The sequence below is a fragment of the Colossoma macropomum genome, unplaced genomic scaffold, assembly GCF_904425465.1.
Source record: "Colossoma macropomum unplaced genomic scaffold, Colossoma_macropomum, whole genome shotgun sequence".
NCBI classification, from domain to species: Eukaryota; Metazoa; Chordata; class Actinopteri; order Characiformes; family Serrasalmidae; genus Colossoma; species Colossoma macropomum.
The window spans coordinates 145,574-159,668 of record NW_023495872.1 but is presented as its reverse complement, the minus strand read 5'-3'; the positions used below and the strand labels follow the sequence as shown (position 1 = coordinate 159,668).

Sequence of the window (14,095 nt, the reverse complement as noted above, 5' to 3'; positions counted from 1 at the left end):
GTAAACTGAGTGATTCAGAATGGTTTGATGTGAAATGCTCTGCTCTTACTGAGTCAGAACTGTTCACAGTGGCGGTGATGGGAATAGAAAGTATTATAATAGGTGGATACAAATGTTCTGCCTGACGCCTGTGACATTGTTTTATGATAGTTTTGTGAAGGAAAACATTATTTTGAAGTCAAAGTGGAACATAGTCCCCAAAGATTTTTTATTTTTTTTTTTTTACTATTACTTTCATATAAACATCTCATGTAAAAACTCAGACGACACATGTAGGTTCAGTAGTCTTTTAAAAATAAAGGAAATTAAATGGCTATATTTGCGCTGTAGATATTATGACCCTGGCTCCTGTCACCACTACTGTAAAGAACTCTGAGTTCTTACATTTCTCTACAATGAACCACTTCACATCAAACCACTCTGAATGACTCTGTTCACATCTAAACCAATTAAATTATGTAGACGTTTTCAATGGAATTCTCTATTAAGGGCTCTTCTAAAAGTTACTGAATGTAAAATTGCACTAGTCTGTGAGTTTTGAGTATGTAAGGTATTGTGTTTTTAGTGTGTGTGAAGTGTTTGTGTGGTGTTGATGGTATGTGTGTGTGGGTCCTCATTGTTCTCATGTTTGTTATCAGGCTGCAGTACGTCCTGGGCGAGCAGACATGGATTGAATACTGGCCCACAAGCCAAGAAGGTCAAACTCCAAAATACAAAGAACAATATGTGGGTATCACTGGACTCGCTCAGAATCTCCTGACGTTTGGATGCACTACATAAATGCTGCTTATACTGATGGCAATGTCATTTAATAAATCACTGTTTTACTGAATATTACATAAGCTCAGCTCTGCCTTTACTATCACTGTGACTCCAAATTTACTCAAGACAAACATTTATTCCAAAAACATTCTACAACATTCTGGGATGTCTCACTTGCAGCAGATCATCAAATAAACTGTACAAAAAGAATATATTTGTTGGGTTTCTTGCATTTTGGTAAATTTTGAACATAATTTGTCTAATTAGCTGCACAGCAGAGGGCAATGCTGCAAAAAATGGCATCTTGTCGGATGAAACGATCATAATAGTCAATATATCTAATTTCTTACTTTGAGATGGTTGTGCACTTATTATAAGATAATCTAGCTTAGTCCTATATACTTTTCACTTATTTTAAGTAAAATTATCTCGCTATACTGATAATTTTGCTGGTTTCAAGCTAATTTCTTAAAACAAGCTAAATTATCTGCCAGTATAGTGAAATAATTTTACTCAATAAAAATACTTAAAACAGGTACAGAATGTCTAGAAATAAGGTGAATAATCTTAAATTAAGTTTACAACAATCTCAACAGGAGAAATATTAGATTTATGGACTATATTTAAGATTTTTTACGTGCCAAGATACATTTTTTGCAGGGAACACTTTTGGGGTCAAATGATTTTTGGGAACGCAAAATTACTTTGATATTATTTTTAGTTGATGTTTAACTCACAGAGTCATCATGCCTTTTGTATTTCACCTCTGCAATTATTGTAGTAGTAGTATAATTTTACTGTTTTGTTTTGTTTGAAAACAAAAGGGTTACAATCTCAAAATGGCCAATGGAAAATGGACCAATCAGGATATATTTTCTCTGTGGCGTCCAGGTAGATACGGCCAAGCATGCAATTTTCCATAACTATACCACTATACAACCATTAAGTATGGGCAGTAGGGCCTAGACCTTGAATGAAGAAGTAGGGGAAAATAGACCAGCCATTGGTCCAGTGCAGCAATGACAGATGTGTGTGTATTATCAGTGCATTATAAGATATTATATCACACAATTATATAAAAATGTCTTAACATTTTACTCACTAGCTTACGTACTTATTATCCAACATAGTTCTCTGGTTGTAAATGCAAATTTAATGAGGTTATTAGCAGTCTTTAACCTTTTTTATTGCTATTTAGGCTAAAGCCATTGTACTGTGTTTTAGCTTGCAATACTTGCCTTTTCACTTACCTTTGTCAGCTCATTCCACTCTGCTCCAATCGCAGCCCCTAAGTTTCCTCACTTTTCCTGCTTTCTGAAAGAAAATCAGAATATTCTTTTTCATATCACCACTTTCTGAACTGACAATAACTAGCATAGCTGTTGTTTAGCCAATGTTAGCTACATCCAGATGCACAGATGTATTAAAAATCACTAAGTTTTTATACTTCACACTGGTTAAAATGAATTGATTTAGCTAAAGGCCTGTTCAAGCTGGATTGGTTTTAGCGAAAGAGGTCCAATGATGTAATGTGTGTGCGATTTGACTGGCCGATTTGTATGGGATAAACAATCTGTGCAGTTTCCCCAAATTACCCCTGAATAGCTGAAATATCATTGTATAATATCATTTTCCTCAGCATTTGGCACCAAAAAATAAACCCCAAAATGCAACACTGACCGCCCACTGTAGACAGCAATTTGAAATGTTTATGCATAATGCTTTTGGTGACTGATTAAAGTGATGTGAAGTGAAACTTTGCAGTGAAACTGCTGCCCAATTTACATGCACTCAATAATCTGATAACTGCAGAAAACAAGATTTTGTCAGTAATCCAATCACTGCGTTTACATGCACTTGAGTAATCAGACAGCGGGAAAACTCCAGATTTACATTATTTAGGCAGCGGCCAGATTTCTGCTTTGTAACCAGCCATTAAACTCACAGAAGAAGACGTGACATAAACATAACGTAAAACTCAAACTTCATGGCGCTCAGTTCAATCTTAGGTATTCATAGTATTTGATTACGTCATTAAGAACACCCCACTGCCATATTGGTAGGCAGGCTGTAACTCTAACTATGCTCTGATAGAGCTTTTCTCATCAACATTGCTGAAGCTACAGTCCTGCAATGTGATGAAGGACTGTATTTTGAATATCAAAATAAAAGGACAGTAAAAAGGATAAGATGCATTCTTCAGAAAAACACTACGGGGAGTAGAATAGCTTGATTGGTGGACTGGATCCATGTAACCAGAAAAATTCAGAAAATTCCTTCAATGGGATTTAATAAAAACTAATTTAAATGACTGCTAAAACTGCCTAAGCTCTAAATTAGTAAACAGAATTAAGATAGAGTTGGGTTCTTATTTTAATTTTCCATTACAGCTTAAATGTTGCTGCAGTTACATTCAAGTGCATTGTACATGGAACAAATCTTAAAAAATAAGGTGCTGAATAAGAAGCCAACATCATGTCAGAGGCCAGTTAATAGCATCCGGTTCACCTCAAAAAATGTATAATCAACAGCTGGACTGTTGGTGTTTATTGGCTACTGAAGAATCTAAGACAGGGGATATTAAGTCCATTACTGTACACAGTAAATACAGCTGTGTGTAGTTTAGATCATACTCAGTAATTTCACAAATAGCTCTAGATCTGGGGCCGTATTACAGAAACTTCCTATCTTTTCACAACTTTTACAATTTTTCACAAATTTGTAATACAGAAGCAAATCTTATCTTAATTTAAGAATCTTATCTTATCTTATAGCTTCTTGTCTTTTCTGAAGTTAGGAAATCTTAATTTCCTCGATGAAGTCGACAATCAACTCTTGTGTCTGTTACCTAGCAACCAACCATATGTGCACAGCTGAAATGTAAACCTGTAATCAAGTTAGTTAGCCAGACGGCTCCCAATAGCTACTGTTACTGATGTATAAAAGGTCAAAGAAAACTGAAGCGCTATAAACTTGAAGTTAATAATGTTGTGACAGCGCTTCGTGTTGTTTATCAGAGCATCGCCGCTCTCAAGTTTCCGATTCATTTCCCAAACACTTTAAGATAAGATAAGATAAGATAATCCTTTATTAATCCCACAACGGGGAAATTTGCGGTGTTACAGCAGCACAGAAGACAGAACAGCAGGAAATATACAAACAATATATAAAATAGAATAAACAATAAAAATATAAAGATATATGTATATGTACAAAGATTACAAGAAAAATATACAAAGTATTAAATTTAAATTTAGAAATGTAGAAATGTATGTATTGTAGTGAGTATTGCACAGTGAATAAAATAGCAAATAAATAAACAGTAATAAATGGAGAAATATTGCACTTGACATAATTGCACATAATGGTGGTAAACATATTGACAGTGATCCGCAGTGAATATACTGCGCATGGTGGGTTGAGATAGTAAAGTGCTGTGGCAGTGATGTTGAGAGTTCTTGCACATGGAAAGTAATTGTAAACTATTGTCTACTGAGTGCCGTGACTGTCATAGAGTCTGACAGTGGCTGGGAGGAAGGACCTGCGCCTAGCCTAGCGCGCTAACGTTATTCCTCCTAATAAACAGACACACGTTCAGCTCTGTCTCCTCATTATTCACCACCATCACTGTAATATTTTATCTGATGAGTTCCCATCAACATTAACACACGAACATAATAAGAGGGGACGGTGGAGATCGTGTCTTCAGTGTCTGGGGCTTTTAAACACTGAAGCACAGTTTTCAGTGTAGAAAAATGCTACTTTCAGCGAACTGTGCTGCCTTTCACTGCATAAAACAACAGAAACAGACAGTTAAAACAGAAGTTAAGATGCTCTGGGGTTTATCTTAAAGTTAAGAAAATATTTAGGATATTCTGGCAACTTAAGATGTTTCTGTAATACTGTTTTCTTATCTGGAAATAAGATAAAATTATAGACTTAAGAACTGTTGTTCTGTAATAGCTTCTGTCCTAAATTCAGTCTTAACTGGATTTTAAAAATGTGTTCTCAATAGGACTGTAAGCAGCTGCCACATCATAAAACAGAAGTTGAAATATTGTTTAACTGCTGGAACTTGTAACTGCCTCTTGCAAAACTTACAGAAGATAAGATCATGCAAGTCATGCTGAATGTGATGTTTCAACATGTTGTCTGAAATCAACCTCACTCCGTCTGCAATGAAAAAGCTTTTTTTCACATTTACATTTGTATTATTATGATAAAATATCAGTTATTTCCACAATATCACATATAATTATATATGAATAATAATATATAGATTTTCCAGAATTAGGAAATTGCTTCAGTTTATTCCAGCTTACACAACAGTGTGGTGTAAAATGGGTTTGTATGCAGGCTATTACTGGGGGTCCTGATGGACTGGGTAAGAAAACATATTTGACCTAAAAGATGGCAATCTAGAAAAAATCTGTAAATGGGTCAGTGATAAATCAGGACAAGATTCTTTGTATTTCCATGTTTGTTGATTTTGTTTACATTAAATTTGATAAAAAAATAGTGATTTCTTCCATCTCCTGTACCATTTTAGAAATACAAGGTTTTGTTCCAACAGCAACATTGTATTTTACGCTATAGTGAAGTCATCGATGCATTTTTAAAACTTAGCAAAACTGAGATTCTTTTAATTGGCCCTAAAGCACTGATATCTAGTTCATTTGGCCTTGACTTCAATGCTGATGGGATTTTTAAAATACCTTCTGCTTTCGTCCGCAATCCGACACTCTGCTTTGACATTTATATCAATTCTATAGTTAAAACAGCATTTTTCCATCTATGATGAGTGATGGTGATGACGAATGTTTTAAACTAAAATAAAGGTCTTAATTCATGTTATTTAGCACAGATTAAATTTGGGGCTTGGGCTGGAGGTTAGGGAAACAGCCTTGTGACCGCAAGGTTGCCGGTTCGATCCTCTAAGCCGACAGTACTTGACTGAGGTGCCCTTGAGCAAGGCACCTAACCCCCAAATGTTCCCTCGGCGCTGTGGATAGGGCTGCCCATCGCTCCAGGCAAGTGTGCTCACTGCCCCCTAGTGTGTATGTGGTGTTTCACTGCATGGATGGGTCAGGATTGGGAGGTGAAATTTCCCTGTTGTGTGACTAATAAGGGTCACTTAATCTTAAAATTATCCTTGGACACTATATATAGTAAATCCTGTCTGAATAAGGCTTAAAAGTATAAACATTAGGTTTGTAGAAAATACCACACTAGAAAGTCACTTGTCGTGCTGTAATTTTATTCCCTAAATTTTAAATTATATTTACAAAGACAAAACGTATTTTGTGCAGTTAAATAAAATGGATTTAACTGTTATTTATTTAAGACATAAAAGTATTAGAGAATAGTTTTTGCTCTACTTCGGATAATCTGGTTCCACTAAGAATGAGAACCTCTCTCATTAAAAATACTCTCTGCTAAAGCTTGAGTAGACTGATAAGACAATGTGATGATCGGTCATTAACTCGCTGGGGTCGATGAAAGTGCCGGCACGTCAAATTAGATGTTTTTCAGTGTTTCTATTAATGTTTTTGCAATAATGCAGCACAGAAATATGGTTCTAAGGGCCTCATTATAGAGAGAGGTAATATTGTTCTGAACATTTTAATATGTAATGTAACATGTATGTGGGTATCATGTCTTATGCAGGTGCCTTTAAAAGTGGATTTAAGAATACATGCAAAAATCAAGAAAATTCCCTCAGACTCTAGAGGGTTAATCTCAATGTTACTGAGCTCTGCTAAAGTCTGAGTAGACTGATAAATCAATGTGATGAAGGTTATTAATCTCAATGTTACTGAGCTCTGCTAAAGCCTGAGTAGACTGATAAATCAATGTGATCAGTTATTAATCTCAGTGTTACTGAGCTCTGCTAAAGCCTGAGTAGACTGATAAATCAATGTGATGATCAGTTATTAATCTCAGTGTTACTGAGCTCTGCTAAAGCCTGAGTAGACTGATAAATCAATGTGATGATCAGTTATTAATCTCAGTGTTACTGAGCTCTGCTAAAGCCTGAGTAGACTGATAAATCAATGTGATGATCAGTTATTAATCTCAGTGTTACTGAGCTCTGCTAAAGCCTGAGTAGACTGATAAATCAATGTGATGATCAGTTATTAATCTCAGTGTTACTGAGCTCTGCTAAAGCCTGAGTAGACTGATAAATCAATGTGATGATCAGTAATTAATCTCAGTGTTACTGAGCTCTGCTAAAGCCTGAGTAGACTGATAAATCAATGTGATGATCAGTTATTAATCTCAGTGTTACTGAGCTCTGCTAAAGCCTGAGTAGACTGATAAATCAATGTGATGATCAGTTATTAATCTCAGTGTTACTGAGCTCTGCTAAAGTAGTAATAAGATTATAAAACACATTAACAGAGTAATTACTTGAAAAAAAGCTGCCAACTAGCAACTATGAGGAACATTCAGATGAAAAAGTAAAGAAATAGGAAAGGAACTCAGTATATGGCCATATTCATTTGGGGCTAATACCCAGATTTTCTATAAAGCTGCTTTGTGATAACGGCCGTTGTAAAAAGTGCTACGTAAATAAATCTTGACTTGAATTGGAAAACTAATGATTCATATATATTGTCGCTGTTGAAACAAAAACTCCAAAGTGGAAAATTTACAAGAGAAGGAAAAAACATAAATAACTTGAAGTTAATGTAGCAGAATTTTTAGACCAGTTAATTTGGACCATTTCTATTGGTCCACATCACAAAAAAATTAACACAGTGCAAAATAATTATGTTTTAAATTCTAGAGTAACTAAAGTTTTACACAATTTTTAATTGTGTATTTTTTATATTTGTATCACCAACTTACAAATCTCAATTTGTTTTCGATTTATAGACCATGTAGATTTTCTAGGTTGCCCTCTTTTAGGTCAACTATGCTATCCTGCCCAGTCCATCAGTACCCCAGTAACAGCCAGTGTACAAAGCCACTGAGAGCCCCCACGCACTTTATACCACACTGTTGTGTAAGTTGGAATAAACTTAAGCAACTTCAAACTTCGGACAAAGGAGGAAGTTTTGAAAATTATATATAATTCATATAACATTGTATAATTATTTGAACCCTTAAATAATATTTTATCACAGTAATACAAAAGGTTTTTCATTGACCCTCAGTGAGTTTGATTTCAGGCAATACTTTAAAACATCACATTCAGCGTGACTCACAGTTTATCAAATAAACTTATCTTCTGAAAGTTTTGTAAAGGGCAGTTAGACATGACATGAGTGTGCAGTTTCAGCTTCTGTTTTTATGATGTGGCAGCTGTGTACAGCCCTATTGAGAATACATGTTTTTAAAATCCAGTTCTAGATCTACAGTGTACAGTAGTGGACATCAGAACTACAAAAAACACAAAAGTTCTTAGGCAGTGAATAAACAGAAATGTGAAATCAAAAAAATAGCTTTTGTTTTAGATTCTTTAGGTGACTCACCCCTCAACTCTCAGGCCTTCAACTCTCAGGCTCATTCATTCTCATGCCCTTCTCAGACACCTCCACTTTCAGGCCCCACCACTGTCAAGCCCCTGAAATCTCAGGCCCTGACACTTGCTAGCCCCACCACTTATAACAATATTTATTTATGAAAGTTAGTACTTTGTCATTTCCATATGTCTCCCAGAAGAGATGTCAATGAGTTCTGGCATAAATAACACTAATCATTTTTATATTTATATTTATATTACTTTTAATAAAGATTATTTTTGTAATATTACTTCACTGTTTGCTTCCTTTTTATTTGTCATAGTGTTGAGCCAGTCGTGACAGCATTCAATGCTACCTCTATCATTTTTTAACTCATACTACTAGGCCATTCTACTTTATCTACAGCAAATATATATTTCTCAAATCTATCTGAAATAAATGTAATCTTTTTGGCCTATAACAAACAGCAAAGCTTTTAGTAAGTTTCAGGGACTACATTTATTTATTCAACAACAAGATAATAAGAAAACAACATTTTAAAAGGAACATGTCCGCAATGCAAAATCAGTCACATACATGAACCGTCAGTAATTCATAAACACCAGATGACTAAAAGACAGCTAACTTTACCAATGATAGTGGACAGCTTTTGCCTGATTGGATCAATTATTAAAAACAAAAGGTCCAGGACCCAAGGAATACGACACAGATCGACATTTGGCAGAACAACAGTGAAGAAGCTTGGATTGTCAGAATTGTCCAGGCTGTGGTCTTCTCTGTGGTTCTTTATGTAAGTGAAAGGTAGGCAATCAAGGAGTTAGACAGGACAAATATTGATGCCTTTGAACTTTGGTGTTGGTAAGGACTTTTGAGAGCCCCTCTGATAGCAAAGAAAACAAACAAATGGATTGTTGAACAAATCAAGCTTCAGCTCTCACATAAAGGCTAGATAATCAAACTAAACCTCTTATTTTGGACATATTATGAGAAAAAACAGTTTTTTTTTAGAAAGACTGTTATGTTTGGAAAAGTTGAAGGTAGGAACGAAGAGGACAATCAGCAACACGATGGATAGAGACCATCAAATGAACCATTAACAAGCCATTCAGAAACCCAAAGAGAGGACAGGACATTGTGGAGAAACATTATTCATATGGTTGCCAGGAGTCCGAACCGACTTGACACTTAAAGACAACACAATTCATTTATTTAATATCAACATATGTTCAGCTTGTAGATTAAACAAGCCCCTTGGTTCAGAGTCCATTTTTAAGTTTGTACATAACCAAGATGACAGCAAGAGGTGGAGGTAGGGAGTTGGGGGAGGTGCTGTCCTGTAGGCGGACCCTCAGAAGAGAGGGGTGTGTGAGATCTGTGTGTATTAAAGCTGTAGTTCTCAGTATTAAGCATTTATTCAGACACAGGCAGGATCAGACAGGCAGGATGGGGCAGGTGGACCTGCTGTGGATCGCTGCTGCTCTTCTATCTTCACCACTGCTCACACTATGTCAACCACTGTGAGTATATCACACACACACTTTGACACTTTAAAGTAGAAGAAGTAAAAGTGGCGATCAAAAAAAACAAAAAGATATTATGGTTATTAGGATTCGAATGGGCTATTTTCAATGTTTTACATGCCACTGAATAGAACAATATGGGTTGGTAAGACCCCATCAGTGGTGTAGCCAGAAAATTTCTTGTGAGGACTGAAACTCAGTAATCTTTTCTGGGTTTGTTTCTGAATGGGTTCCTATGGAGCCTTTGAGCAAAACTGTAGTTTGTAAATGCTTATGTTTATGCATAAAGTTCATTATTAATGTACATAATACAGAATTAATTACAAAAACCTTTATGTTTGTTAGCAACATTCTGTCTGCCCCAAACATGCTGAGGGTAGGCAGTTCAGAGAACGTGTTCGTGGAGGTTCAGGATTACGCTGGAGGAGATCTCCCTGTGAGGATTGTTGTAAAGAATTATCCACAGAAGACTTCCGAGCTGGAATCTAAATCGGTGGTCCTCAATGCTGGAAACAATTACCAGGCACTTGTAGCTATAAAGGTCAGTACTGTTTGACTGGTATTGATTTTGACTGTAAGTCCAGATTCAGCAAGATGGAAATTGACACTGTGTCGTCAGTCAAAGGGTGAAGGGAGAGATTATTAATTGTTGAAGTCAACAACATTAGCTATTAATGACTGTGACTAATAAAAGTCTTCTATATAGGATTTTGCACTGAAGCGTCTAGAATAATGCAGTTTAAAAGTAATGGAGGTGTATATGTCCTGTCAGCATCATGTTAACTGCATGCCTAAATTATCTCACTCTTGGCTCTTGTGGAGTTGTTCAATAGTCTCTAATAGACTTGTTTATGTGGTTTCTGACAATGGATGACAGACAATTGTTCATAAACATGCTCGAAAGTGTTAGAAATTCAGCAAGAAGAGTCAGGAGACTGGAGCTTCAGCATTGACTGGAGTTTATTTCAACATACAGCAAACCTGTCTGTCATCGGTATAACCAGAAATAATTTGGGAGGACCTTATTTACCTTGAGAACTGTAAGGGAGGAAGGAGGAAGTAGAGGAGTTTGAGGAGGAATAAGTAGAGGGATGAAAAAGAAGGATATGAACAGGGTTGTAGGGGGTAGAGATAAGTAGGGGTGACTGTTATCAACTTAAGGTCGTGAGAAGAAAGGTCATTTCAGTACATACAATGGAGTGAGGGAACAAGGTGAGAGTGGATCACTTCTCTGCAAGGAATGGGTGATGCTTATCACTTTTCTGCAACAAAAAGCCATTTGCTAAAACTCTACAATAAACATGGTTAAGACCATAAGAAAATAACATATAAGGGAAAGTAACATATGTTGAGACAATAATATTGGAAAAGGAAATATGTTAAGGATATTTTCTTTCAATTCCCCCTTAGATTTGAATCACAAAACTTATGACTACAGGTACAACAATTAAAATGGCTATAACTGTACAGAATAGGACAACGTCTATCTCCATAACATTATGCCAAAAATGTTCCAGAAGTTCACATAGCCAAGAATCGGAGTTGTTCATGGCTGCTACTTGGTCATGTAAATTGCGTAAGTCAGTGAGGATCTTTGAGATATCGTCCCTAGGATTTATTGGTGCAGCATTCAGGGCCTTCTACTGAGCAAATCCCACCTCTGCTGAATAGTAAATAGTCCAAAGTGATGTGATTTTGCAGAATCATCATTCTGTGAGAAGCTAAAGCTAGGCTGGTGCAGCTCAGAGCAAAAAGTCTTTTGTCAGTTTGTCTATTTGTCTTAAAAAGGTATGGACCTGATCTAGAGATTGTACGACAGCGATTCTAGAACACGACGAATTAGGAAAGAACACAAGACCACAGCGTTTGTTGACAGGTTAAACCAGGAATACAGCTACCACTTGTGTCAGTGCTGCCAGCTGTGAGTTTTAGCTTTTCTTCTTTACTTCTCATGGATGGAATAGGTTTTCAAGGGTGCATCGGCCGTTGAATCTATAGGGCAGTTCAGACCATGCTGTGGTTCCACAGAGCCAGTATGTTCCTACTGGTGCAGGTAGATGACATTACTGAGTCAAGGCCAGCAGGTTTTTGCCAGTGAGCACCTTCTTACACACAATCTTCATCATCAACAGGCTCTTTGAGAGTGACTTGAGAAAGAAGTTTCAGTGATGATTTTGGTGAGTGTCTGTAGATGTTACCCTTGCTTTCTGAGACTTAGATTTGGGCACATGACAGTTTGGGAATCTCACCAAATGAAGATGATTCATGTGTTTTTTATACACCAAGGAAAGAAAATATAATAATAAGTTTAGAAACGTGGGCCAATGGAAGTGAAGTGGTGTTATGCATCTTCTTACCAGGAATACAACTGCACTGATCACTCGAACAGTGACATTATGACATGAGGAAATGTTGACTGATTGAGCTTGTAGGATGGAGCATGCGTCACAATTGAAGATTGAATGTGCTGTCCATGATTCCTCCAGTTACACTCACAGGTTGGGAAATACACACAAGTGTATTGTGAGAGAGTGAGAAGAGATATAAAATAAAATCTTTCTTGGGTTATTCAAGGAGATGCTTGGAACATGACTTCCCTCTTGGCTTGTTCTCCAATGCAGTGTCTACATAAAGTTGGTGATACTGAACGTGATCACCGCATCTACATCTGTATAAGCCTTCATTTTCATACTTCGTCTTTCAAAAAAACAAGGTAACATTCAATTGTAGAACAAAGGGAATGTTTGTTTGTTGTTTCACCTCTACCAAATCTGCTTTTATTTTGAAACTTGCCATAAGGAAATTACGTCCTACTGCTTTTGAGTCTTTACTAGTGCAGGAGAGCCAGAAACATATGGTGTCTTCAGGTAAGACTGGTCCATGATGGGTGCAGGTCACGGAGCTTGGACTATTTGCTATTGCATGGTGATGTGTCACATCTCCACTGAACATGCATGTACAGTCTCATGCATTTACTCCATACTGGTGGTATAAAAAACGCCCTTTTAGCCGCTTCATCTGCAATCTTTCACAATAGCTAGATCTGTGGGTAACTTAACAGCTTCCAAAAGACCCTGTACTTATTCAGTATTTTCAACTGGAGTGCCAGCAGGTGTGAGAAAACCCCTGTGACTCCTTAAGTGTCCAAAATCATGGGCCACTACAAAAGCATATTGAGAATCAGTATAAATCATAGCACTTTTGCCTCAAAGCTTGAAAACTGTCAGTTACTGCCCAACCAGATCTACGCTGACCATTAGTGTGGGTTGAACTGTCAGTAAAAAGAATCAAATCAGGATTATCAAGAGGGGCATCCTAGATGAGGTTTGGATAATTTAATGCAATCATGATCATCCCCTTCCTCATTAGCCTAGAAGAGGAAGGGTTGTTCATGACTGTGTTCTGAATCACCTTATTGGGAACTGTCAAAACTTCGAAGCCAATTGCGCCTTCTGGAGGCTGTCACTGACAACACACGGCCATTACCGAGCAGTGATGACACAGAATGAGGATAATTTGACTGACTGTTCTAGTGTCTGTAGTGTGTGTTCACTAGTGTGCATGTATTTGGGTGTTTCACTGCACGGATGGGTTAAATGTGGAGGTCTAATTCCTCTGTGTTAGTATTTTATACAGTGTCAGAAACCACATAAACAAGTCTATTAGAGATTACCTAACAATTCTACTGGCAAGTGTAGTAGTGGCTTGCAGTTTGCATGAGGCTAATTTAATGCCAACATATTAGCTTCCATTCTTCCAAGCTATATTAGCCTCATAGCTCCAGGACAAAAAATTGACCAATCCACTCCAATCCAGTTTGGCATAAGAGTTCTCACAAAACAGGCGTTAAAATGATTGAATCCCATCAATGAGCAGCTCATTTTTCTGTGGTTCAGATTGCTGAAAACAAGGAAATCTTCAGCGATGACCCCTCAGAGAAGGAGTACGTGTACCTGCAGGCCCATTTTCCCTCTGGTGTGCTTGAGAAGGTGGTCTTGGTCTCCTTCCAGTCAGGCTACATATTCATCCAGACAGACAAGAGCATCTACACACCCAGCAGTCCAGGTATAACACACTGAACTCACCAATGAAATGGCACCCCCAGTATGACAACTCTCAAATGTACTGATGCACATGAAATCAAATTGCACCAATACTGAGCATGCATTATACAATAGAACCAAAAAATGGCAAAAACAAACATGCAATACTGGTTCATTAATCATCACTGCTTTCATAAAGCTGCATATAATTCTACTTATTCTTGGCTGGTGAAAATCAGAAGTTGTCATTATATGACTAGTTTAAGATTTTAGGTTTAAATTTAGCCGTTTTACCTTTATA

The 14,095-nt window shown here is 36.9% G+C and overlaps 1 protein-coding gene and 1 pseudogene across 1 annotated transcript in view; both read left to right on the top strand.

Annotated features, from left to right (window-relative positions):
• Positions 1 to 972, top strand: part of LOC118803209 (complement C3-like) — a 28,838-nt gene extending 27,866 nt beyond the window's left edge. Inside the window, exon 41 of the mRNA XM_036563739.1 lies at positions 639 to 972. Coding sequence (XP_036419632.1) covers positions 639 to 780 — 142 coding nt within the window. The 3' untranslated portion in view covers positions 781 to 972. The remainder of the gene's footprint in view (positions 1 to 638) is intronic.
• Positions 973 to 9,561: 8,589 nt separating this feature from the next.
• Positions 9,562 to 14,095, top strand: part of LOC118803208 — a 39,509-nt pseudogene continuing 34,975 nt past the window's right edge.